The sequence below is a fragment of the Ixodes scapularis genome, unplaced genomic scaffold, assembly GCF_016920785.2.
Source record: "Ixodes scapularis isolate PalLabHiFi unplaced genomic scaffold, ASM1692078v2 PGA_scaffold2__306_contigs__length_199485367, whole genome shotgun sequence".
Taxonomy (NCBI): domain Eukaryota; kingdom Metazoa; phylum Arthropoda; class Arachnida; order Ixodida; family Ixodidae; genus Ixodes; species Ixodes scapularis.
Genome location: NW_024609857.1, coordinates 5,557,087 through 5,581,808, shown reverse-complemented (window position 1 = coordinate 5,581,808; position 24,722 = coordinate 5,557,087). Strand labels below are relative to the sequence as shown.

Below are 24,722 nucleotides of genomic sequence, written 5' to 3'. Positions count from 1 at the left end.
GCACTGTTTTGGGCCAGATGCTCGCGCGGCTGCGTCTGGACCGAAGCTGAAACGAAGTATAGACGATTGCAAGCTCGGCGACTGGCCGCCGCCATGTCTCTGCTCGAGCAGGCACGCCCGTGCGATTATGAGCTTGCCAAAGCTACGTTCACCCGCGCGTTGCACGCGCTTGCACGCATGGGGCACCACTTGTGGCGCCATGCTTGCAATTGTCTATAGGCGGCTAGGCTCAGATCCGCTGGCTCCGCTCGCCCCTTGAATCGTTGCCATTTTGGATCGCCGTCTCATTGCCGTCGCTCTACCGTAGTCGATTCATCAGCCGCGCGGACCATCTCGTGTTCTCTGGATTTGGCGGTTGCGTTCTGCTACAGGGCTAGACCCTTGCAGGATGGCATACGCGTCGGCCACAGCAGCAGCTTCTGCTTTGGTGCTTCTTTGTGCCATCGATTCAGATGATTCTGACGATCAGCTGCCGCAGCGCAAGAAGCCGAGTTCAAAATGGCCCTTCACGCTTGACGTTAATATTGAAGTATTCTCGTGCGACTATCTGTAGAGAAAAATATAGATGTTGCTGTGTTGCTGGAAAAAAAATTCGCTCAGCCACCAAAATGGGCAACACGTGTCGTCCGACACAAGTTGTCGAGGTTTCCGTTGCCAAAAGCTGTCACACCGAGACAACATTGTCGCTGTCGTCCATGTTGTGTTGCTGTTTCCTCAATGTGACAGGGTTGTCGGGCAACAGAGCCGACAGCCGACGTGTTTCCCGACTGTTGAGAAACATGTTTTGTTCATGTTTCCGCCGTGTTTCCTCAATATGACAGGGCCTCAAAGCAGAAGCTGCTGCTATGGCCGGCGCGTATGCCATTCTGCAAGGGTCTATCCCTGTAGCAGAACGCAACCGCCAAATCCAGAGAACACGAGATGGTTCGCGCGGCTGATGAACCGACTACGGTAGAGCGACGTCGATGAGACGGCGATCCAAAATGGCAACGATTCAAGGGAAGAGCGGAGCCAGCGGATCTGAGCCTAGCCGCCTATACTTCGTTTGAGCTTCGGTCCAGACGCAGCCGATGCTACAAGCGCGAGCATCTGGCCCAGAACAGTGCTTGCACTGCACGGGCTAGCGTGCTTGGCAGGGATGCTGAAAGCCCGGAGCTCGCGCTTGTAGCTTAGCCGAGCCGGCCGGGCAGACGAGGGCGAGAGAGAGAGGGATGCAGCGCGCAGGAGAGGAGGCAATTTGTGTTCTTCCAACACGCTTTCTCGGTGTGACAGGATGTTCCCCGAGTGTCGGAGAACAAGTTGGGACACATGGTTTTCGGACGACAGCAACATGTTTCCGGAATGCTGCTGTTTCCGCAATGTGACAGGGTCCCCGAAAACATGTTTTCCTCGTGTTGAAGGACAAAGTTCTCCGACTGTTTCCGCAGTGTGACAGGGCCCTTAGTGTCTTCATTGACGCACTCTATTATGTGATAAAAGAAGAGAGTAATGCATTTTAACTATAGGTTTTGTAACGGGAGTCACTGGGAATGCAGGGAACAAGCGACTGTTTGACTCTTCTTTTTAAGCCACTGCCACGGTGCTACAAAATCATACAAAGACAGTTTGCAGACGCTGCCTGAGGCATGCTTTTTTCGGGTATGACGTATCTGTCACACTTGTGATACAAAAAAAAAATTACCAAACGTGTACGAAGTACGAAGCAAAGGTGCTTCGAATGCGCTCGAAGTGTAGCAGACGAGCTTCGAATGCGCTCGATTCTTGTCCGAAGATAATTTTGTCATCATGTCTGCTTTTGCATGATGTATGATGAGCAGTGTGACAGCTGCCTCGCACTGTAACGCATGTCTTGAACGGCCCAAGAAAATATCTGCAGAATTCCTTAATTTGAACGTGCGCACAAACTAAAATATTGTCGACGTTTTGGCTTGGGTTTAAGCTGACGTTAGTGAATGTGAGCCTCTCGAGCTCCGCTTGTTCGACGACCACCTTGAAGTCGACGGCGAGGCCGACCAGCAGGTTGGACGTGATGATGGTCATTAGCACGAGGAAGAGCGCCATCAGGATGTACGAGGCCGTCTCGTACCTGTCGAACGCCGGCTGCGCAATCCGACCAAAACGCCCCTGTTCTTCAGACTCGTACATGACGCGTTACAGCAAGTGACGCGATTATGTGTAATTCGTTACTGACTTCATTGGCGAACTCCGTTATTTCATAACAGAAACGAGTAACGCATTTTAACCCTTGATTTTGCAACGGGGCTCATTGGGAATGCAAGGAACGAGCGACTGTTTGACTCTTCTTTTTAAGCCACGGTCCCACTGCTAAATACATCATACAAAAGACAGTCTTCAGACACTCTCTGAGGCAGGTTTCTTCCTGGTATGACGGACCTGTCACGCTGGTCATGCGTAAACTGTGTTTATACATCTTCAAAGCATACATGTACGAAGTACGAAGCAAAGGTGCTTCGAATGCGCTCGAGGCGTGTACAAAGATAAGTCTGTCATCATGTCTGCTGCTAACGCCGTGCCTTTAGTATGATGTATGATGAGCAGTGTGACAGCGACCTTGCACTGTAACGCTCGTCTTGAAGGGCCCCACGAAATATCGGCAGAATTTTTAATTTCGAACGTGCACACAAACTAAAATATTGTCGACGTTCTAGCTTGGGTTTTCGCTGACGTTAGTGAATGTGAGCTGCTCTCGTGGCACAGCTAGGATACTTTCGACAATATACACCGTTTGAAAAGTCGCCATGCTCAGTGCGTCTGTTCGATTTACCTTTTGCTCCTATCAGTATCGCTCTCTTTGAAACACAGATGCCAGTTTGCAGCATAACGGAATGCGCCCATCGTAGTCACTGACAACTTAAGAAATGCAAGGCAAGGTGAGCTACGAGCATATTGGTCCGCAGTCAATACGGTTGCGGTATTAGACGGCGAGAAGAACGAATTATGAAGCAAGAATAATAAGCAAGGCCGTACATTTCTTAAAGGGACACTGACAGGGTATTTATGCTCGCCGAAATTTTTAGTTGTACGTGACATATGAGAACCCAACTACCCAGAACAGAATTTGCGGCCCGAGGTTCGGTTTCTTGCCGCCTGAAAACCGCCGATCGAGAACTCGCCGGTTTGAGTCGCGCTCACTCTCTTCTCCGTGGTACCGGGCCGTTTTCGAAGGTTCCGACGCGACCACCAAAATTAATCAAAGTCGTGGGTCATTGAAGGCAAAAGAGTCAGTACTAAGAATAGAAAAAAATATGAAACCCATTTTTTGTGGATTCCGAAAAGTTGCAAATACGTTGACTGAAAAAAAAAAGGCTACACAGACAACCGGAAGCGTTCTGTGCATTCACCGCATAATTCTCAACATGGCGTCGTTTCGCGTCTCCTGGGACTCGCGGATGACAACGGATAATGTTTACATTTCTTTTCTTTTTTTTACAATTATCACTGAAAAAAATAATTGTTGTGGACGACACGTCGCTGAACTAAATGGTATGGTAGTCCATTGTTGACACCTCTGCCGCACAATGCCGCTTTCAGATGCAGGGCATGTGAGGCAGCTCTTCACGCAACATCTTGGGAGTATTCTTTTCGGAGCCGATCACGGGACTTCACCACGGGCAATCACTACTAATTGCCAATACTTAAACGTACAAAACAACTCATCTTGAAGTATAGAACAGCGAGCGGAATAAACATAACTGCAAAGGAATCGCACGGTGAACGCATCCCGCAACGCGTTTTGTCTGCTGCGCGCAAAAGAAAAAGAAAGATCATACGGTCGAGTGTAGCCACGTGACTTCCGCCACTCACTCTCTCCTCTCCACTTCTCCGTGCGGTGCGGGGGTTTCGGTTTCGAGCAGTTGCGCTTTCTGGCTTTATTAAAACATACGTGACTCCGTAGCAAAATATAACTTGGGTAGTATTCCGACGCCATAATATATCGCCTGGCAAAAAAAAAAAAAAAAATTGGGGGTGTCAGTGTCCCTTTAAGGTGTCGTGGAGAAGCAAATGCTTCGAAGCCCGCTATACCTGGTTCTGGAAGACGGCCAGGAAGGCCAGGGCGAAGGCGACGATGAACAGGAAGAAGACCATGAAGAACTGGCTGAAGGTGCTCAGCACGCTGGTGAACATGACCACGTAGATGCCCAGGAAGGGCAGCTTGCGGATGTAGATGACCAGGAGCACCCAGCTGAGGAACACGGACACCACGCCCAGCTGCCACTGCCAAGGCTGCAAGGGGAGTCACAAGTTAGTTAGATATAGTACTACCATCCTTTTTTTAAAGTTCGCAGTGGGTCGTTCACAGATGTTAAAAAGAGCGAGTGCAACCATGTTTTGTATATTCAACTGTAAACCCCCAAACCTGCCACGGCAACGCATTAAGATCGAGTCGCCGTGGTCTTACAATCGCCTTCGCATCGCACAAAAAAAAAAAAAAAAAGCGGACAATGAATTAAAGGCAGTAAAGCTACGAAGGATCATGTGTTGCGGGCATACGACAATTCTCCAAACAGACTTCAGGGACAAAATTTTGAAGATAAGCGAGAAGTGCGAAATACGAGAAAGGAGTTCGTGCGTCGCATCGCACCAGTCAAGCACGAATGAAAATAACTACGTGCAATGCATAGCTCTCACCTCGGGGACGCCAGTTGAGTAGGAACAGTCCGTGAAGTTGGTGACGAAGAGCAGCGAGCAAACGTAGCAACTCCACTCCGACAGATTCTCCAGGTCCAGGTAGTTCCAGCGAGTGTTGTAGATTTGAAACATCTGCGTGACGACGGTTTCGGTCATGGAACAGAAACAAAATTTAAGATCCTCGCTGCTAGTTAGAGAAAATATGAATAACCAATAATATGACGTGTACAAGATTGCAGGGACTCGTGGTTTTCTTTGGTGTGATCGCGCGAAGATGGTTTAGGGTAAGGACGAGCTCAAAGATGTTCTTGCGAATGGGCCCGAAGTATCATCAATAATATGACGTTTGACACAGACGTGTACACGTTACTGAAATCAAGTGACGGTCCGAGATCTCTCGAGAACGTCCCGCAAGGCCCGCTAGCCAGCAACGCAAAATCCCCAGCGTTGCGTGCGTAAACAATACGCTAGCTCCTCTATTGCGTTCTGCGCATGCGCACTCACGACCCGCAATCTCCTTGCGTTCGCAAAGCAATAGCGTACGGTCCACTAAAACTGTCTAGTGGTAACGTTTCCGCGCCGCACACAGCAAACCCAGGTGCGATTTCAGCGGGCGGCGGGTGATCCTTTTCAAAGCTTTGGCAACTTCGACAACGGTCGCCCTACATTACGAACAACAACGTCAACAACTTCAACATCAACGACGGACGTCATTTCTAGTGGTGGGAAGAGCTCATAACAGCTATTGATGTAAAAGTAACGAGAATCCGTTACTCATCCCTTTTTGTTAAAAGTAACTATCATGTCTCTTGTTTGTTATCGACAAAAGTAACCAGGTACAAGTAACGCGTTACGTACACGTCTTTGACACGCGTACACTAACAAGAGAGTAGCGAGACGATTTTTTATTCCCGCTGAAAATTAAAAAAAAAAGGACGGCTTCTTGGACGACCTCGAAGACGACTTCTAGGACGACTTCGAGGACGACACCTACTGGACGACGCCTAGGACGACCTCAGGAACGACGTCGAGGACGACCTCAGGGACGACGTCGAGGACGACCTCAACGATAACTTCTAGGACGACCTCAAGGACAACTTCTAGGAAGACCTCGAGGACGACGTCTAGGACGACCTCAGGGATGACTTCTTGGACGACGTCGAGGACAACCTCAGGGACGACGTCTAGAACGACCTTAAAGATGACTTCTAGGACGACTTCGAGGACGACTTCTAGGACGACGCCCTAGAGAAATTTACTTGCTTGGTAGAAGAGCGTGTTGGTTTAAGTCATGGATGAAGAAAGAATAAACAATTAAAACAGGGACAACACAACCACATCTTTCATTTGAAAGATGTGGTTCTGTTGTCCCTGCTTTAATTGTTTATTCTTTCTTCATCCATCACAAGAGAAATTTAGCCTTTCCACTGAGTGGAAAGGCTGGAAAGGTTGCCGCCGTCGCTCATAGATGGCGGTAGCTGTTCAGAGTTTTGTGTCGACATTAATTTGGTGACGGACACGAAACTGGGGAAACTAGCCCTGAAAAGCTTCGCTGTAAAAAGGCGAGCAAATTAAATCAGCTTTGTTTCGGAGACCTTTTCAACTTTATAGCTAGTACGTGTCTGCGGCCCTAAACGGTGACACAGCCAGCCGTAAAATGCGGCAACCGAACATAGCTTATAATCTATAGGCACGAGCTCTGAGACATTGCTCGGCTTGAGCTCCGGTAGCCCGCAGGCTGCAATGCGTTGGAGGAGTTTCTGATTTACGTTCGTGACTGATTAGTACTGTAGGCATATCATATAAGCTGGAACTGCATTGTACCCAACCGAGGTATACTCGAATCATATTTATTCTTGTTAGACAAAAACAAAAAGGTGTTAGATGTTTAGACAGCGTATCAACACTGTTACTCGCTTGAGATAAGAAATTTAGCGAAGCAGCATGACGCCTAGCCAGCGGCTTTTAACGTGCACCATCCAGGGGGACTAGATGATTGTACGCCGGTACGATACTCATCCAGATGGAAACGGGCGGGGCTGTGGGTATTGAAAGCAGGATCCCCGGGTTCTGCAGCGCAACACTTCACTCTTCCATGGCGTGTTACCTCTTTTAAGAGAAAGATGACAGAGACAATGAAAATGATGGTCTTGGCCCGTCGGGCGAACTCTGTCTGCATGTAGAGGCCCTCGTCGGATGCTTCTCCGATGACGGCGCAGCTGTTAAACCGAGATATGAACCTGCGCAAACCCACAGATGGAGAGAGTATAGCTCAAACAGAGACAGAGTTGTGGGCAGTGACTGTCCAGTGAGGCGCTCAGTATGAACGATGTTCGAACAGAAAACGATTCACAACAACGGTTAACACTTTCTGCTTTTAATTGACTGTCTGCTCATGTTAGCAAAATTAACATTGAATGAAAATGTTTTTTTTTTTTGTTTTTTTAGTTAGGGATAAAAATTCAAGAATCCAAACTATGCAGGTGAGCTGGTGAGATAACATTATTCAAAACCCCGAAACACAAAAAAAAAAAAAAAAATCAACGGACAAAGCGGTCGTCTTGTCCGTTATTTTATTTTCTGTGTCTACGGGATTAAGATTATAATACATTAAAAATGTGTTAGCCTCTCAGGTTCATCCCCTTGAGTTACAGTAATTTGTGTTTTTGCTGCGATTGCATACTTGCGAAACTATAGCCACTATGGCTTCAGAACGTTTGTGACACTACAAATTTATCGGAGAGACATTTATTTTTTGCGTCAAGAGCTGCGCGGACAAAAAAGGTTTTCTTCAGCTACGTGTGCTCAACAACACAAAAATTTCGATATAAAAAGCCCAACACGCGGTTTGCTTATTTGGAAGTAAATCAATCTTACTCTCTCTTGAGCAAAATCGATTTACCATTCGAAAAAAAAACTAGCGCCGAGGTATCAAGCTGTATTCGATTTATTAGCGAGTTTTAGAATAGGGGGCCCCGCAGCTTTGGGTGCCCCAAACATTGGGCGTCCAACTGCGCATGCGCAGAAGTTCGGCGCATGCGCAGTTGGATGACCCAATCTGTTTGGGGTACCCAAAGCTGTGGGGCCCCCTATTCTAAAACTCGCTATTATCTAAAAAGAAAATTTGTTTGCATTTTGTTTCATAGAACCGGCTGGTCGGCGCGCTGAGGCGTACTCACGAGCAGGTGGTGTTGAAGTGCGGGAAGTCTAGCGGGCAGGGCGCGGGCGTGCCGACGGCGAACGACGTGAGGCAGGCCAGGAACAGCACGTACACCGACATGGTGCCGTAGTACACGTAGCGGCCGTAGCTCTCCCACTTGTGCACCAGGAGGCTCTTGCACAGCTCGTGGCCCAGCAGGGCGCGACGCTTCTCGTCCGCCTAAAGGACGGGCAAAATACATAACACAATGCATTCATATACAAATACAAAATATTTGGAGAATGCATTTAATTACAAACCTAATTGCATTTCCTAAGAAAGTATTTAAATACAAGTTACAAATACGACGAGAGTGCTCCATCGTCTTTATATTCTTTTATAAATAAAGAGCGCTTATCTGTCGTACGTGTCCCCTTTTTTGTCCTGGTTTGTTGTGCGCTTTTTATTTCATCATGAACTGCTACCAACTAGCCCACCTCCAAACCCTTTTGCATTTTGTTCCCAGTCTGATATCTTAGACTTAAATTTAACACAAGGAAAAAAAAAAAAGACAGCGCCAAAATAGAGAGCGGATTCCTGATATACCAAGCATCAAGCTTTTAAAAGAAAGTTGCCGCTCTAAAAATAAATTTGTTTGTCATAAGATATCTGGGTACAACGTCAGGAAACACTGTAGGCTTTTCAAACAATGCAATGTCTAAAAAATTAAAATAGCCACAAAAAGGAGGAGGGTAGAACTGAGAGAAAGTTTGCTTTCATCTGCTTGGGGGTCGGTCAGCCTGACGGACAAAGCAGGAAACCGTGGAAACTGCTAAGAAAAAGAAAAAAAAACAATTGCTGGAATCACGGACTGGTAGTCTTCACCTAACTCACATAGGCAAAACATCACACTCGTAGATGATTCACCAGCTATAATAAACTCCTGTCCATCAGGTACACGGCGGACACTCTCAAAAGTGCCCGAGGCTTTTTTTTTCTGTGTGTATGACTCTTCCCTACTCCGCGCGAAGTACCCGAAACACAAATCACTGAATTGGTTAAGCTAGTGAGAAGAGCGGTTTGTGTCATGCGCTAATGCCTATTAAAAAAAAAACAGCGATCGTTGTTCCCCCCAGTTTCCGAATTGGGCTGCCTGGTGCACCCACCATGATCATCAGAGGATGGTTGTGCTTGAGCGTGCCGAAGTCTCGGGAGTAAAGTGGCGTGCCGGGAAGGACGTTGCCTCTCTCGTCGTACAGTTTCCTCACTGCAAGAGCAAGAACAACCTCAATTAGGGGCAGCGCAGTTGTGAAGCCGAAAGTAATCAACATACCTTCATTAAAATATTTTATCCTCACCTTACGCGTGCATCGGTAATTATTGTTCTTCAGCTGAATGTTCATAAAGTACAGCATTTAGTAGCATCTACATGAACTTCAGACTCGAGCTAATCGTATTTTCTCAAGAACTGATGCCAAACATCTCAAAGGTGAAGAAAAAAAATAAGACCAAGCAATATGCGAGAAACGAAGCCTTTAAGCGAAAGCCCTGAACAACCGGTTAACCGCCACAACCGATCGGAAGGTAATGCGGGTGTTGGTGTTATCTTTCCTTAGATGTAACCGAATGCGCAAAAAAAAAAGGACGCCCGTCCGCGTGTCCTCTGGAAAGCAGGCCGGGTATGCCAGGCTTGCCCACTCTGATTCGATTATACAGCGCCGCTATTTTGCCACCAGGGATTTCAGTACCGCAGTGCAGCTTTGACACTAAACCACGAAGTTCTTTGGGTGCTCTGCATTCATAGTGTTTTGTGTCAGAATATGAGAATCCTCGTATACCTACGAACCAACGATCAGGGCGCAGACGAGAGGAAGACCGTTATGAGTTTCCCCGAGGAAGATGCCGACCCAAAAATAGACCTATTGCTAAAATGCCCAAGCACCAAAGAGAACGCTGGGAATGGTGTTCTACGCGCCGCACGTGCTGGCGTCTGCAGCAGTAACTGCTCTAAAGCAAAAGCTTAAAACAAATGGCATCTTCCACGCGCGTTCGACAACGCCTTATTTGGATTATTCACTTGGAATCTTTTAAACGGGGAAGGCAAGCGCGTGCGGGGCGTAGAGCACCATTCCCTGCATTCCTTGATGCTGGGGTGATTTAGCAATCAGCGGCGAGATGTTTTGGTGGCGCCCTCCTATGGTTCCCTCTCGTGACGTCATTACCTTGTGAACAACAAGTTCGACGCTGTTTATAATTACGGTGGGGATCATTGCGCTCTGAAACCAACAGTGTAAACACCGTCCAAATCCAAGTTCTTATATTCTTTTTATTTTCGTCGATAAGAAATCCTTTGCTGACGTCATAGTCAGCATTCGGCCAATCGTGGAAGGCCGACCACAGCGACGCTTTCGATCGCGCATGTCGCCAATAGGTCTATTGTTTGCCGCTGGACGGGCGCTCGAAAGCGTTCGAAAATGACCAGAATCGGTTGAGGCATTATGTCCCGCCCATCAACTAATTTTGGAATTAACTTTGTCAAATGGCGAACTTTCAACGAGACATAAACACCGATAACAATGATAATTCATGAAGAACGGGGAACAAGAAGACAAAGGACCAACACAAATCTAAAAGAAAGAGGATTAGGATACCAGGATCAGGTGAAAAAAATCCGCCTGATCATGGTATCGAACCAGGGACCTCACCATTTCCAGTGGAGCGCTCTGCCTACTGAGATAACCCGGAGTTAGTCGTCACAGCCGCCACCAGTCTAACACCAACAAGGGTGAACAGTTTGCATCTTAAGGCTTCAATCAATCAATCAGAGTTTATTTAGACAATCATCGAAGAATACTGTTGTCTGGGGGCCGTCACAAAAGGCATTGACATGCCTGACAAGGCGACAAATTTAACAGACTAACTGTGTTCGGATTTTTGTATTTGTACTTTGTCCCCCTTGTTGGTAGAGCGCTCAGTTGGTAGAGCGCTCCACTGGAAATGGAGAGGTCCCTGGTTCAATACCAGGACCAGGCGGATTTTTTCAGTCGCTCACGAGTCACCTAGCTGAGTTTGGAGATTTGTGTTTGTCCTTTGTCCTTCTTGTTCCCCTTATCTAGAAATTATTATCGTTATTCTTAACCAGCTCACTCGCACCTTTGCATTAATTGCATTATCCAAATAAACACCTCCTCCCCACACCCCTGTTCCACAAACTTCATCACTAATTGTTTGATGTGCCATAATTTCTTCATGCACAGTCTGGCGTGTCTTCGAAGGAACAGTTAAAAGTACAGACGCAGCATGAAAGCAGAGTGGCAATTTAATCAATTAGTGACGAACATTAAAGAACATGGAGGTTCAACTTCTGCAGGTAATGGTCAGTGGGAGTCTGCCAACTGTCAATATGTACTGACGTTAGGTTCAACTAGCAGTAACAATAGCCGTGTTGGCACAAACAGCAACCAACGCGGCTTTTATATCTTGATCGGTCGTAACTCAAGCGGCTGTTCACAGGTTTTTGCGTAAAAGTTTCACATACATTTTGTTTAACTTGACTATTAATTGAAAGAAAGCCCAATCTGCTCGAAATCCCAGTTCAAGCGTACGATGTGTCGTGTGGTACTCTTTCCATTCAGGGTCACTACGTTCAACGTTTGCCGAGCGACGTAGAGCGTGTTTGTGCGGACGTATTTTGACGTGATGGGAAACGAAACTGAGAAAAGACGTCAATGTCGGAAGCGCTTACCTGGGATGCTGGAGCCGGAGTCCGAGTCACTCTCGTCGCCCGAGTCGTCGGCGGCGCCGTAGCTCGCAAAGGCATCGTCCAAAAACTGGTAGTGGTAAGTGACCGACTTGTTCGGGTCCTCGTCCGACGCTGCTTCCACCACCACGCAGTTCTCGAACACCAAGGTGGCCAGGTCTGCCCTCACGAAGGAAAAGTGCGGAGGCAGTCAGGGAATGCATAGCATCATTGGCTAACATGGCCTTGGCCACACGTCCGAACAAAATTGGGAGGCATCAGAGGCATGTGGGAAGTGTACGATTTTACTTACGATTTCACGATTTTTTCTCGAAAAAAAAAAAAAAAGAGTCCAATAACACGAATCAAACTTGGAGGTTCCCATTCTTGGACCTAGAACAGAACTGCAATTTCGTGCAATTGTTCTGCGTCTTTGAGACGAGATGCTTAGACGAAAAAAGACTTCCTTCCTCTGTTTGGCTGGTTCGTAGCTCCGGTACAGGGATAATAACTCTCCGGTTTGATTTCAGTATCCGTCGACAGTAAGACCCTGTATGGTCACTGAGAGCGTGTAACGTTACACAGTTTTGAGGTCACAGTTGTCGCCAAAAGAACACTGTTGCCGTGAGTGCAAGATTAGGCGATTGTTTTGCCTTCAACGTCTCACCCATAACCGGATGGTAACAGAGGTTGTCTCACTGCCATTGACGCGCCTGCCCCAAATACTCTACTTTTACCTGTTTATGTCAATTTATGCACTGCAATTAAGCGAATGGATGCGTGAAAATTGAACACCACTGAGAAATCGCTACTTTTGTGATAATAGAAGACAAAGATTTTACGGGTCCGTTTGCTTTAATAGCTTCGCCTGCGTTAGCAGAGGTCTCCAATGCCTTCGCTTAAAATTTCTATTCTGAAGAAAGTATTTGGTACACTGCATGCACATAACACGACACTGTTAATAGCAGAAACACTATCACCAGGTTTTGTTTTCATAGAATCGAAAGTTTGTAAAAAAAACTGCCATGTAAAATGCTTCTTTGAGAAAGTTACTTATAAGTTAGTGGCGCCGCAATTAAACCCAAAGAATAAAGCGCAAAACAAAAAAGCGCCATGTCATGTTCACGTTAAAAGTGTATCGCAGAGTACGCCCGGGACTAAATGACCTCTATTTAATGCCACGTGTAGTTCTCTCACCAAGCATTTCGCATGACGTTTTTGTTTAGAAATATCCTCCATGATAAGGTCATTTATAAGCTAAATGTTGTTGCACTAGCAACATTTCATTTAAGCATTCGAATCCCTCCATGCAACGTAACAACCACTGCTTTCCTCACCTGGCATGGAGCGGATGAGACTGCGGAGGGGCGTCTGGTGCACTCCGTTTTGTTCACTGTCGGTCGCGTTCTGGAGCAGTTCTTTCCAGAAGGAACTCTTGAGAAGCGCCTCAACCACATTCCTGTGGATTGCAAAGAGCCACGTAATTCCAAAGGGCCACGGAGTTGCAAAGAAACACGGAACTGCAAAGGGTCACGGAAATACAAAGGGCCATTGAAAATTGTCTTTAGCGTAACTTTGCACACTGCGAAAACTACGGTCCTGGAAGTAAGTCGGTATAGGAGTGTCGGAATAAGGCACGTGATGGTGCTCCAGGCGGCTTTACTACCAAGCGGTTGTCCTTGACTTTACCTCAGCTTGGGTCGGAAACGGACTCTGAGCAGAAGTGTTGGTGGCGAGGACGTCTCTTGTAAAACCGTTTGTTTATATCCACAAATCACCAAGGCGGGCGTGCTGGAATAAGCGTCATAGCTAAAACTGTAAAAGAAGTCTTCTATATATGGGGCATGCGAACTCTTGAGACTCGACTTCATATGCCACTCCCCTCGGGCGCTATAGCTTCGGCAGTGCTTTCTTTCACGCAATCTTATCTAAGGCTATGTTTCTACACTCTCTTCCCCCTTAAAGGGATACTCCACAGTTTTTTATTATTATTATTGTTTCTGATTTGCTTGAACTTTTACTTAACTCACCAACAAACATCGCTAAAGTAGTGTCCCAAATATTGGGCCCAAATGTCGTTTTTTCGCGAAGTTATTGAATTTAGAGTTTCGGTTCTTACCGTGCTTTTCAAACTGGAAGTCTCTACTGGCAACAACGAAAATGTGACGTCAGTGGAAGGCCGGCGTTCACTCTTTGGACTGTAGAATTGGTTCCCAACTGATTCAAAGCAGGCATGGTGTCAAATGAATGCTTTGGAAGCTCGCTCCAGTGCCCGCGCTCCAACACGGAACAAATGATTGGCATATTCTATTTTTTAAACTGATTGCTCGACTGGCAAGTCTACCTGTCGCTGACGTCACGGTACTGAAAAGTACGAGTATACTTGAATATTAGTTTTTACATCATTTTCCTTTGCCGATTTCACAATAACTACTATGAATTTCGCGATACTAAATAGTATACCGGAAAGGGTAAAGGCCGGGGATTCAGAAACTATTGTTAGTTGAGGTAGCTCGAAAAACCTGTAGAGCACCCATTATAACCTGAGACTGCAGCCGAAGCAACAAGCGCGAGCTAGCCCGCGCGCCTGGCTTTGAGGCGTGCATTTCTGGCACGAGTGCTCGTTCTGCTGAAGCACGCTTCAAAGCAGCGACCTCAAGCTCTTGTGCTTGTGATATTAGCTGAAGTCTCAGCTGAAAAACGGAGGGAGTATAGCAAGTTCACTCAGAAAGCACTCATGGAAGTGACACTTTGAATGCGAAAGCCTTGACTCTCTCATGGAGCGAGCCGACATCATCAGCTTTGAAACCACGCCAAACGACTCTTTTACATCGCTTCGATCCCACTGGCTAGCACGCGTCAACCAGGCTTCCATTCGCCGGACACGCAGCTCCATGGGGTGGCCGGTCGTTGAAACTGACGCTGTGCGCCAGTTCCAACGACCGGCCACTTCATGGCGCTGCGTGTCCATCAGCGCTAACTCATGCGCGCAACTCATGCTCCCTAGGGAGCCAGAGTTGCGCGTGTTCATCCCCGTAGCGCCGTCTTTCCTGCACAGCATGTTGATCCTGCTCCTCACGTGACTGAATTCGGCGAATAGTGGCGCCGCGCGTTCGAGGCACGCGGCGCGCTCAAAACTGGGGGAACGTACGCCGGGCGCGGGCAACGTCTACTTTCCTGCATGGCATTTGATCCGGCTCCTCACGTGATCGGATCTCGGCGAATAGCGGCGCGGCGGCATGTGGAAAACAGACGCGCAACTCTGGCTCCCGTAGGGAGCCTATACAGGAACTCTAGTCATCGCCAGTCAGAGCGCCAACACGCGTAGAGCAAGATTAATGTACATGCTTTCGCATTCACAACTCATAAGAAGTGCTTAGGTGTAACTCGATCTTTTTTTTTTCTTTTAATGATGATTTTTTTTGCCATTTTTTTTTTAGGAGCTTTGTAAAGTAGGATAGGTAGTAAAGGCCGGCAAAGTTACCACCAGTTAAAGATTTCGATCTTTGCCTTTTGTATCCTCCTTATACGTACTCGCAGTCAAGGAAAGTCACATTGTCAACAGGTGCTGCAATCAGTGATTCGGGGAAAAAAGAGTACACAGAGAGAATAAACTATAAAGCTCTTGCTGGGCTAAACGAAAACACAACATAAACTGGGTGAGTTAGGAGATCAAAACTAAGCTTATACTCCATTCACACGCCTTTATGCCAAGCGGCGAATCAGTTCGCGATCCTCCGCGCGTGGCCTGTGCTCGCGACCCAAGAGCGTGTGCTGATTTGCCGATTGCAAAGGGACCTATGTTGGAGATAGCTTTTTACTGGCCGTGTGAATGCGTGTTAGAATGTTGCTAGAAATCGACTAATGAATCGAAATATGTGAATATGGCAGCCCAACGAAATGCCTAGAATTATACGGTGCAGCACAGTCAGTTCGACCACGCGATATGGATACTTTTTCGCATTTCACTTATGGAGAACAATATTGAAGACCAAATTTTGCCACACAAATTGTAACCATATAAATCAATGCACTACTAGCTTTCCTGGACAAACACTACCCGCGATACGTTTGGAACACCAATCGTCGGCCTTTCCTTAACAGGTTCGTCCAATTAAAAACACGCGATATCCGTCATCAAGCTGCAATTGCCAAGTGGTCTAAGTATAAAAAAGGAGTACTTTCTGCCACTGCGCCGCACGATCATTAGAGCAAACGACAGATCGCCTTTCCACATGGTCAAACTGATTAAAGGAATAACACTGATTAGGGAGTTTTAGAATAACGTACGCAATTTTAGCGCACGCTAGCGCTAAATTTAGCGCTTGCATTAGCGCCTGCGACGCGAGGGTGTTTTAGAATAGCGTTTCTACGTCGCGACGCAAAAGCCCAAGCATCTCGCGCTGACGACGCCACCAAGATACAGTCACAATTTTTATTTCGCACACGAAATGCTGTAACCTTAGAGAGAAACAAGTTTTTTGGTCCAGAGTACGATTTTAGATTTGTTTAAACACGAGAATGCGACGCGAGCGGTTGACCGGTCGTGCCCGATTGCGTCGCCTCGGCAAGAGAGGTCTCGTGTACTGACCTTCGCACATATTACCTTCGCCGAGAAGTGTTCGCGCGTCACCAGCATCAAGCTGCCGGTGATCGTTGCCAAACCGAGTACAATTTCGTCTCGTATTGAAAATCGCAGTCGCGAGGATGCCGCCGACGTCGCACTCACGACGCTGCCTCAGCAGCCGCCGACATAATCCTGGAAGCCGCCATTTTTGCTTAACTCCGCTTGTCTTGGCTTTAGCCAACTTCTCATCATGAATCCTCCTTGGAGAAGCGCAAAGGTCCTTTGCGTACGCACGCTATTTCCGAGAAATAGCGCACGCTAAAATTGCGCACGCAAAGCGCAAAACCTGGTTTGCGTTCGGAGCATGCGCAGTGGCGACGACGCTATTCTTTGCGTGCGCAAAGCTTTAGCGTGCGCTATTCTAAAACTCCCTATTGATACTTCCAGCGCAAGACGTTCCGCTATACATACAGACATTTCGGATGGAGTCGTTAGCGTGCTCCACTAATTAGTGGTTACACGACAGCCGACCGGTGCGATGCATATCGTACCTCAGTAAGAAATAAGCGAGAACAATGGGTGATCACGATTTGTTGCTAAAGCCCAGAAGGCTCATAAGGGACAGCACATTGATCACAAGGTACTCTCACCTATGGTCTTCTTCAATGGCGATGTCGAGACAGTTCTTCCTGTTGGCGTTCCGCTTGCAAATAAAATCGCGAACATCCCTGCGGTTGAGCAGCAGCTTCACCACAGTCTCCCTTCCAAACTGGGCGGCGATGTGCAGGGGCCTGTTCTAAGGAAGAGTAAGCAACGTGATATCTCTGCCTCGAAGAACTCCCGCCAGTCAACCGGACCAGGAGCATGTGTTCCTGGTTTCCACTTTTCTCACTAGTCCAACAATCTCGGAAGTTCCCCCGCGTACGTATATTGCGCCCCTACGCACCAGAGAAGAGAACCATCTCACGCCGGGCAAACCTTGGCAAACGCTGACGGCGCTATATTTTAAACTCGCCGATCGCGGTTCCTTACGTAAGAACATTTTGCTGTTGGTAAGAGGAATATTCGGAACATGGGCGGCCAGAACCATCGCAGTAGTTGGTCTTCCACGATTGACCCCAAGCTCGAAATAAACCTACTTCACGTGACGGTTGCCATGTTGAAACATGACGTAGATGGTTTGGGCGACAAAGAACAAAGTAAATAGCTTAAGCAAAAGTACAATAATAAAAAGGCTAGTTAGAAAAAAAAAAAGAACTAGTGGCACGAGCACCGTGAATTTTAGTGTCTGCCAGTCGGCGGTTGGCTGCTGAAGGTGATTGAAAATGACAACTTTGAGATGGGTAGTATTTGCCACCGGTCAATAGACCGATCTCACCAAGCGTTCCACGCATGCGTGACGCCGCCATAACTGTAGTTCGTAGGTGGCAGACGCCAGTTCACGCGACAGCTCATGCTGCCTCGTGGTCTGCTCGCGCAGACCTCCAGCAGGGTTGTCGCGCGTGCAGAAAGACTACAGCTCCCACGATGCATATCGACAGCGGTGGCGTACTCAAACTAGCTGGTGAGATCGGTCTATTGAATTGAGCGTGGCGTTACGACTCAGCAGCTCGCTTGGACGCTCGAGCTCGTACGCCGGATGCCGCTCGCAGGATTGTGTGGTTCTGACCTTCATCTTGTCGACGCTGTGGACGGATGCCCCAGCGCCCAGCAGCGTGGCGACGGTGTCGAAGTCGCCGTTCTGGCAGGCCACGGTGAGCGGCGTGCACTCGTAGTAGTTCTTGGCCTCCAGGTCGGCGCCGGCTTCGACCAGCACGCCAGCCGTTTCGCTGAAGCCGCCGTAAGCCGCTGCGTGCAGAGGCGTGTTCCACTGCATGTCGGTCTCCTTGACCAGCCGCTTGTCGTGCTTCACAATCTCCCGTACCACGCTGCGTTTCCGGGAGTTCACACGAGAGAGTTTAAGCGTCGGGAGAAACTGTCTTGCACACACTATCCGAAGAAAAGTAACTGAATACATAATTCATTGTGACCCGGTGAGAAAAAGGCTACACCTTATTGTTAATGAAACATAAAAACAAATTAATTTACATCTTTAATTATTGTCCAAATGCTTTTCTAATCAAAAAGCTTCTCACTCAGAGGAATTGCAACGAACCTTTTTTGCATAATGACGACGCCAAGTGGCTAAAACTCCAACTACGGTTGGTGTATGAAATGGGAGTTGCGAACCCTTTCCTGCCTTCTCTGCGGCTGATCTGAGTCGCGGAAGAGGCAGGATAGTGCAACCATTCTTCCGGACGCCAACCAGAGTGCGAGCTGTCGCCCCTGCTAGAGGAAGGCCTGCGTATGAGCAGAACCCTTCTTGAAAAAGATTAATCGCAATGTTGATTTTTTTTTTTTTTTCGGTAACATGTACAAGCCTGTCAAACGGTTTCTGTGACAAAAAAAAAAAGAGTAAACGACTCTTATCAACCGAGACTGCGTGACCATTGGAGCATGTTACTAATAACCCTACTCAATAGTATAATTGAATAAAGGATTACCAATGATTAGAGTTCCAGACATCGTCGCGGCGCACTGTACTCTTAAGGACTAGTGTGCAGTCACTGGCATCCTTAAGAAAGGCAACGCGTGGCTTCTGTTGCCGTTCCTTGCTTCGTGACTGGTTCTTCAGCATTCTTAACGGAAGCAATCTCAGTGGCTGTGCAGCGATAATTTTATGCCATGGACTTGCTGCGGCCTGCCTTTCTTCGGATGTCAATGAACGTTATTGCCACACCTCCCTGCCTTTTTTTTTTTTTTTTCTATCATTCTCTTCCGCCGATTCAAAACCTTCTAGATAGCGAGGTCATAGTTCAGAATTTTAGGCTTCACCGAAGGTCGTGGGGCACAATCAGACGCGAGTGCGAACACAAGTGCCAGCCGAAAACTACACGGCCTTGCCATCTAACAGGTTATTAGTAAGTCTCGTCCTTACACTCTAAGAGATGTCGGCGCGTCTCCTTGCCCGCGAAACACTCAAAGAGCCAATCTCTGCAATCTACGAAATCAGCTCAGCGAATGATGACGCGGAACATCTGTTCAGACCTCAAAATGAAGTCTGCGCTGTAGAGTTATGCAATGCAAACATGACGATTTGCATTGCTCAATGCTACAGCGCAGACTTTATTTTGAGATCTAAGCAGATCTTCCGCCTCATGATTCGCTCAGCTTATTTCGTAGATCGCAGAGGCTGGCTCTTTGAGTGTTTTGCGGGTAGGTAGATGCGCTGGAATTTCTTGGAGTGTATCACAGAAACCGGCTGTTCTAGAAACCGACAGGGGTCGTGCTGACGTCTGCGGAAGAATAATAGCCAGGGGAGTAAACGACCTAAGTGGGGGGTTGTGTCACAGAAACCGGCTGTTCTAGAAACCGACAGGGGTCGTGCTGACGTCTGCGGAAGAATAATAGCCAGGGGAGTAAACGACCGCCTTCGGCGGATGAGCTCGCGGCCAGGCGCGTGTCAGGTTACGCAGGGAGCGCTTCGTTGAAGCGACCGCATGTTCGGTGTTTCTTGGTATACACAACCTAGAGTGGTTTTGGGGGGTACACCCGTCTCTGCAGCCCCAGATTTACGAGGCGAGCTGGCGGCTCGCTGTTGGAATGTGTTTTTTCGTCAGCGCTCGCATTGCCTGGCGGGTCTTAGTGTTTAGAAGAACCCTGCTTTAGGGTCAGGGGTCAGATTGAGGGGGCAACAACCTACCGTGGGAACAAAGAAAGTGCGGGAACCGCGGGGTTGCCAGGACTGACAGTGCGAGAGAGAACTCTAAGGCGGACGGACGCATCGCGACGTCGAAGGATGCGGCGAGACCTTGTCGACGGCCCCACGCCAGGCACCGGACGAAGCTTCCAGTGAGTGTGCGACCGCAAAAAGTGGGCGTGCGGGGCCAGTGAGCCGCGCCCACGGTGTGCCAAGCCACCCGCCGGAATTTCTCCACCTCGGACGGACCGCGCAGGGAGACGCCAGCACCTCAACGCCAGATGAGACTTTTTCTTTGCACTCACCTATCCTCTATTTTAGTTTACCATTAGGACTCTCTTAAACTTAGTATTTTTCTAGTACTGTCTACACTCTCAGAAAAAAAGGTGTATTATCACACCCCTTGTCCCATACAATACACCCCAAAACTTCAATTCGACGTACAGAGCCCTATAGTCGAACAGACGGCCCCAAATTTTACGAGGGGCTTGATAGCCTTGTGGTACAACTTATTAAAATAGCTAATATACGGTTTACTGACTACAAAAAAGATTATCGGAGTTTTCTTGGCCCTACTGCAAAAACTCAGTGTTTTCTTTCTATTGTCTTTGATACATACTTTAGCTAATTAAAACGTTACATCGCACCGTTATCAAGCCCCTTGTAAAATTCGGGGCCGTCTGTTCGACTATAGGACTCTGTACGTCGAAATGAAGTTTTGGGGTGTATTATATGGGACAAAGGGTGTAACAATACACCTTTTTACACCCTTTTTTCTTGAGAGTGTAGGCAACCCCGAGCATGAAATTGTAAACCGTTATACTGTGTGTACCTGTGCTATCTGCCGTTTGATGTCTACGTGATTTTTGCATATTATATAGCGCCTAATTATCTACCCTATCCCTTTCAAATTAAACGTCATTTATATATCCCACACACGCCTCCGTCTCTCTTCATTGGTAAGACTCTCCACCAGAGCGTGGCCCTATCGCTCGGTCCCCTTCTTTCACATCGTCACTCGGGAGGCCTACCGCCTTCCTGTGACAGAGTGTACCTTCTCCCGTTTATAAAGTGAAACAACATGAATGAACAAACACGAGCGACGAAGTAGCGCGAGGTCGGAAGAAAAGTGCAAACGGGAGCGACTCCCTTCGCCTACTTGGGATAGTTGTACCGGCAGGCCGAGTGTAGCGTCGTTTCCTCGCTGATGTTTTTGGCGGCAGGGTTGGCACCGTGCCTCAGCAGGAGCTGAAATGTCAAAGCGAGTTTGCGCACTCTGTAGAACAGCCACCCAAGATGATGCATCGCAGAACTGGTGGTGGAGAATATAAACTCGGTGGTGCAGCTCATCGAGGACTTCGACTACATCGAACAAAATACGCGGAGAATCAAACCGGAAGGAACTCTATCAAATCGTGAATGAGCAGAAACTTTGAGACAAGCTAAAAGCAGACGTTTTTGCAGGAAATCTAGCGTCTTCGAGGCCACGAAAAAGCTAAGCGTCTTAGCGAAACGTCGGCTTCCACGCCGCTTCCAGGAGAATTCATTTAAAGTTTTTCGTGTTCTAGCTCCAACAACCTTCGTGATTTGTCTAGTGAACAAGTAAAAAACAAGAAGAGATTGACCATTTAGCATTGAAAATAAACCAAGCTGGCTCAAACTAAACTGTACTCGAACGAGCAACTTTTGAGTTTGCCTATATGATGCTCGCTTTTTGCCTTTTCAAATCCGCTGAAGGGACTTCTGCAACTGTATATTCTATTAATCGAACCGCAATTAAGTTCCCTTCAAACGATCACCGCCTTTTACACATTTCAACTGATGGCAACCAGCAGGAATGAAACCCATTTTGTGGGAAGAACATACGTATGGCATCTTTCAGTTCCTTATACGGTCGTACGCTATCATTTATGTTTTTTTATAAAATTTCGCCGACACTCACAGCCACGTACATCAGTTAACGCCGCCAAAACTGTCGCGACCGGCCAGAATCACTATTTATCTGGCAACTTCAAGGTGGCGTTTTTGGGTTCCGTTTTATAATGTCTGAACTTCACCACCAGTGAAGTTCAGACACGATCTACGAAGGACATTTTTTTCGGAGAGAACATGGCGTCTTTCAATTGGTCATTCTGTATACGCCAACACTTCTTTTCAAAATCCCGCGCCGTCATGCAAGTTTGCGCCAAAAAGGAAGTCCGAATTTGTATCCAGACACTTTCCCTGGCACGACTGACCTGGACAATGTCAAGAAAGGCGTTACTGGCGGCGTGATGCAGCGGCGTGTCCCCGTTGCTGTCCTTGGCGTTAATAAGGAACTCCGAGTTTCGGACATCGAGTAACTCCTGAAATAAAAACAGAGGCAAACGTTTCTTTTTTTTTTTTATTTCGTTTTGTAACGCTAACAGATGCAGAAATTGTGTACTGCCACATATCGTATTAAGGCGAAAGCCTTATATGTCTGATCGTTCAGTCGATTTTCAAAGTCATTGAGCGAAAACACGTCGGCGACAAGAAAGGTACCAAAACCCGCGGTTCGCCACTGGACCACGAGATGGCGTTACTTGTGCCAGAATCGGCGGAGGCGCGCGCGCGGCACGAACCCAACGGGAGAGGGCGACACTCTCGCTCGGGCAGCGGTGAAGAGCGGGGCTGCTACTTGCCGTGAGATTAGGGAGTTTTCGTACATCGTTTCCGCTGTACCGCGATGTTCTCCACAACCCGCTACGGGATCTGGGACTCTGCAAGCAAGGTTAGCGTCGCGCATGCGCAGTAGTGGCGTCTTCTTTCCGGAAGGTTAACGGCGCCAAAAGTGCGTCATCAGACAGCGCGCTGTCTCCGGAGGTTCCCTATCAACGGGATCGGCGCTTGAGCTTTCGCCTTGAAATCGTCTTAGGGATAACAAAGGGACCATGCGAATTTTATGTATATATATATATATATATATATATCATTGCACGCGGTTCTAGACTTTCTCGTTCCGGGAGTAAGAACATGTTAAATAAAAAACTAAGAATAGGGAGTTTTCGTAGACTGCGTATCCCCCTCCGCTAAGCCCTCTGCAACGAAGAAGCCGCTACTGCGCCTGCGCGCCGATGGCCTTGATTGTAGAGTATCGTAGCGGGTTGCGGATAGAGCGTTGCGGCGAAAATGATCTACAAACAACTCCCTAATATCACTTGAAAGTTCACGTGCGTGGCGGAGTTGGCAACGCACGCGGCCGCCGCGCGGGTTCGAACCCCGCTTTCCCTCGATCCCCTTTATTTACTATTCTTTACTCTTCTGGAAAGTTCGAGCACATTCTTGGCTGTCAGAAAGTGTTCGAAACATTGCTGAAGCGTGTATAAAAGCAGCAGTATCGCGCTGCTTCAAGTCAGCCACCATTACGTCAACGACGCAGCTGGATGCTCGATACCTTGTCTTTTAGTTTCTAGTCGCAAGTTCGCCTCATCAAACATTTATTTTCTGTTTTGCAGTCATTTATCATGTTACCTCCGTGAAAATACCCAGGGTAAAACTAACAACCAGCAAATTTAATTAGCACTAATTACATGAATTAACCCTTCCGCGGGAGACAGAATGAAGGCAGTAGCAGTGTATAAAGGAAAGGCACCAAGAGCCGTGTTGACGCTAAACTTAAAATTTTCTTAAAAAAAAAAAAGAAACCATAAAATAGTGAAATATTTTAATTTATGGACGGTGAATTTAACTGCACTACTTCCTCAAAGTGCAGGTGGTGATCCTATCCCTACGATAAGCATACACGTAATAAATGGCAGGTATAAGCGTCTAATAAAAGTGTCCAGTTCCGACGTCGGATAACTTCATGCAATCTCACTCAATTGAAAATAAGACATTTTAGTTACTCAACGCAAGAAATATCGGTCAATACCCAAAGGTCGTTAAACACTGGAGAGGTGTCTACATCGTATATACTACCCCATATGTCACTAAAGGCCCTACCAGTGTTCGCTTCAGATATAATGAGGGAATTAACCGAATTGGCCGCGGACGCCTCGAGCATCTTCGAAATATGTTTACTCTATACATCTGTAAGTCTCGAAATGTCTGCAGGCAGTTCTTGTGTGACCAACCTCATACAACGACGGCCTGAGATAGCCAATGCAGACTGTCTTTCGTATATGATGTACGAGCAGATGTGAGCGTGGCTTAAAGGAAGACCTGGAGCACGTCGGCGTTCTTGGCGAGGACCGCCAGGTGGAAGACGTTCTGGTCCCTGTCGTTCCTGCGGCCCACCTCGGCGCCGCGGGCGAGCAGCAGTCGCACCACGTCCACGCCTCCCCCGTCGACGGCGCTGAGGAGCGCCGTGTTGCCGTGCACGTCACAGTCCTCCAGACCCGCACCCCTAAGGAGTAGAACGCGCTGAAGGCACACACACTCAATCCTCCGACGTTGAGCGGAGTGAAAGCAGAGTAGCGAAAAGGGCACGCGTCTTTCATTGGCTGGCGAGCAGAAGCTCGATATCTGCGACCAATCAGCATCTGTGTTCATTGTGCCACGTTGCAATATACGGAGGGAGATCGGCCAATGACGGGGCTGATAATATCTTCAGACTTTAGAAAACAGTCGGCGCAGAGGCGCTGAGCACGGTGAAACGACGTGCTAAATGCCACAGCACGGGCTGTCTTCTTAGCTGTAAACATATTATTAGCATCGACAACTGCCAATCTCCCTCCATAGAGTTCAGGGAACTGAATGAGAATTTTGGTTTAATGTCCCTCCGGCACTTTATGCTCGAAGTGACCTAACTTTAAAGACGGGGGAGACACAAACACACATACTCGGAGGTCCATCAGCGCATACAGTACCGCGATGCAGTTAATTGGTGGGACGTCTGTTTTCATTGGTCTTTAAATCAATTCAACCA

General features: G+C 47.7%; 1 protein-coding gene across 1 annotated transcript in view; it reads right to left on the bottom strand.

Annotated features, from left to right (window-relative positions):
* The window catches only part of LOC8026559 (transient receptor potential cation channel subfamily A member 1 homolog), an 84,672-nt gene that overhangs the window by 36,332 nt on the left and 23,618 nt on the right, over window positions 1–24,722 (bottom strand). The window contains exons 8-19 of the mRNA XM_029976545.4: window positions 24,017–24,200; window positions 22,072–22,179; window positions 20,994–21,082; window positions 17,765–18,023; window positions 16,746–16,891; window positions 12,866–12,987; window positions 11,535–11,708; window positions 8,956–9,056; window positions 7,830–8,029; window positions 6,758–6,890; window positions 4,651–4,782; window positions 4,045–4,245 (exon numbers count right to left, since the gene is read on the bottom strand). Coding sequence (XP_029832405.3) covers window positions 4,045–4,245; window positions 4,651–4,782; window positions 6,758–6,890; window positions 7,830–8,029; window positions 8,956–9,056; window positions 11,535–11,708; window positions 12,866–12,987; window positions 16,746–16,891; window positions 17,765–18,023; window positions 20,994–21,082; window positions 22,072–22,179; window positions 24,017–24,200 — 1,849 coding nt within the window. The remainder of the gene's footprint in view (window positions 1–4,044; window positions 4,246–4,650; window positions 4,783–6,757; window positions 6,891–7,829; window positions 8,030–8,955; window positions 9,057–11,534; window positions 11,709–12,865; window positions 12,988–16,745; window positions 16,892–17,764; window positions 18,024–20,993; window positions 21,083–22,071; window positions 22,180–24,016; window positions 24,201–24,722) is intronic.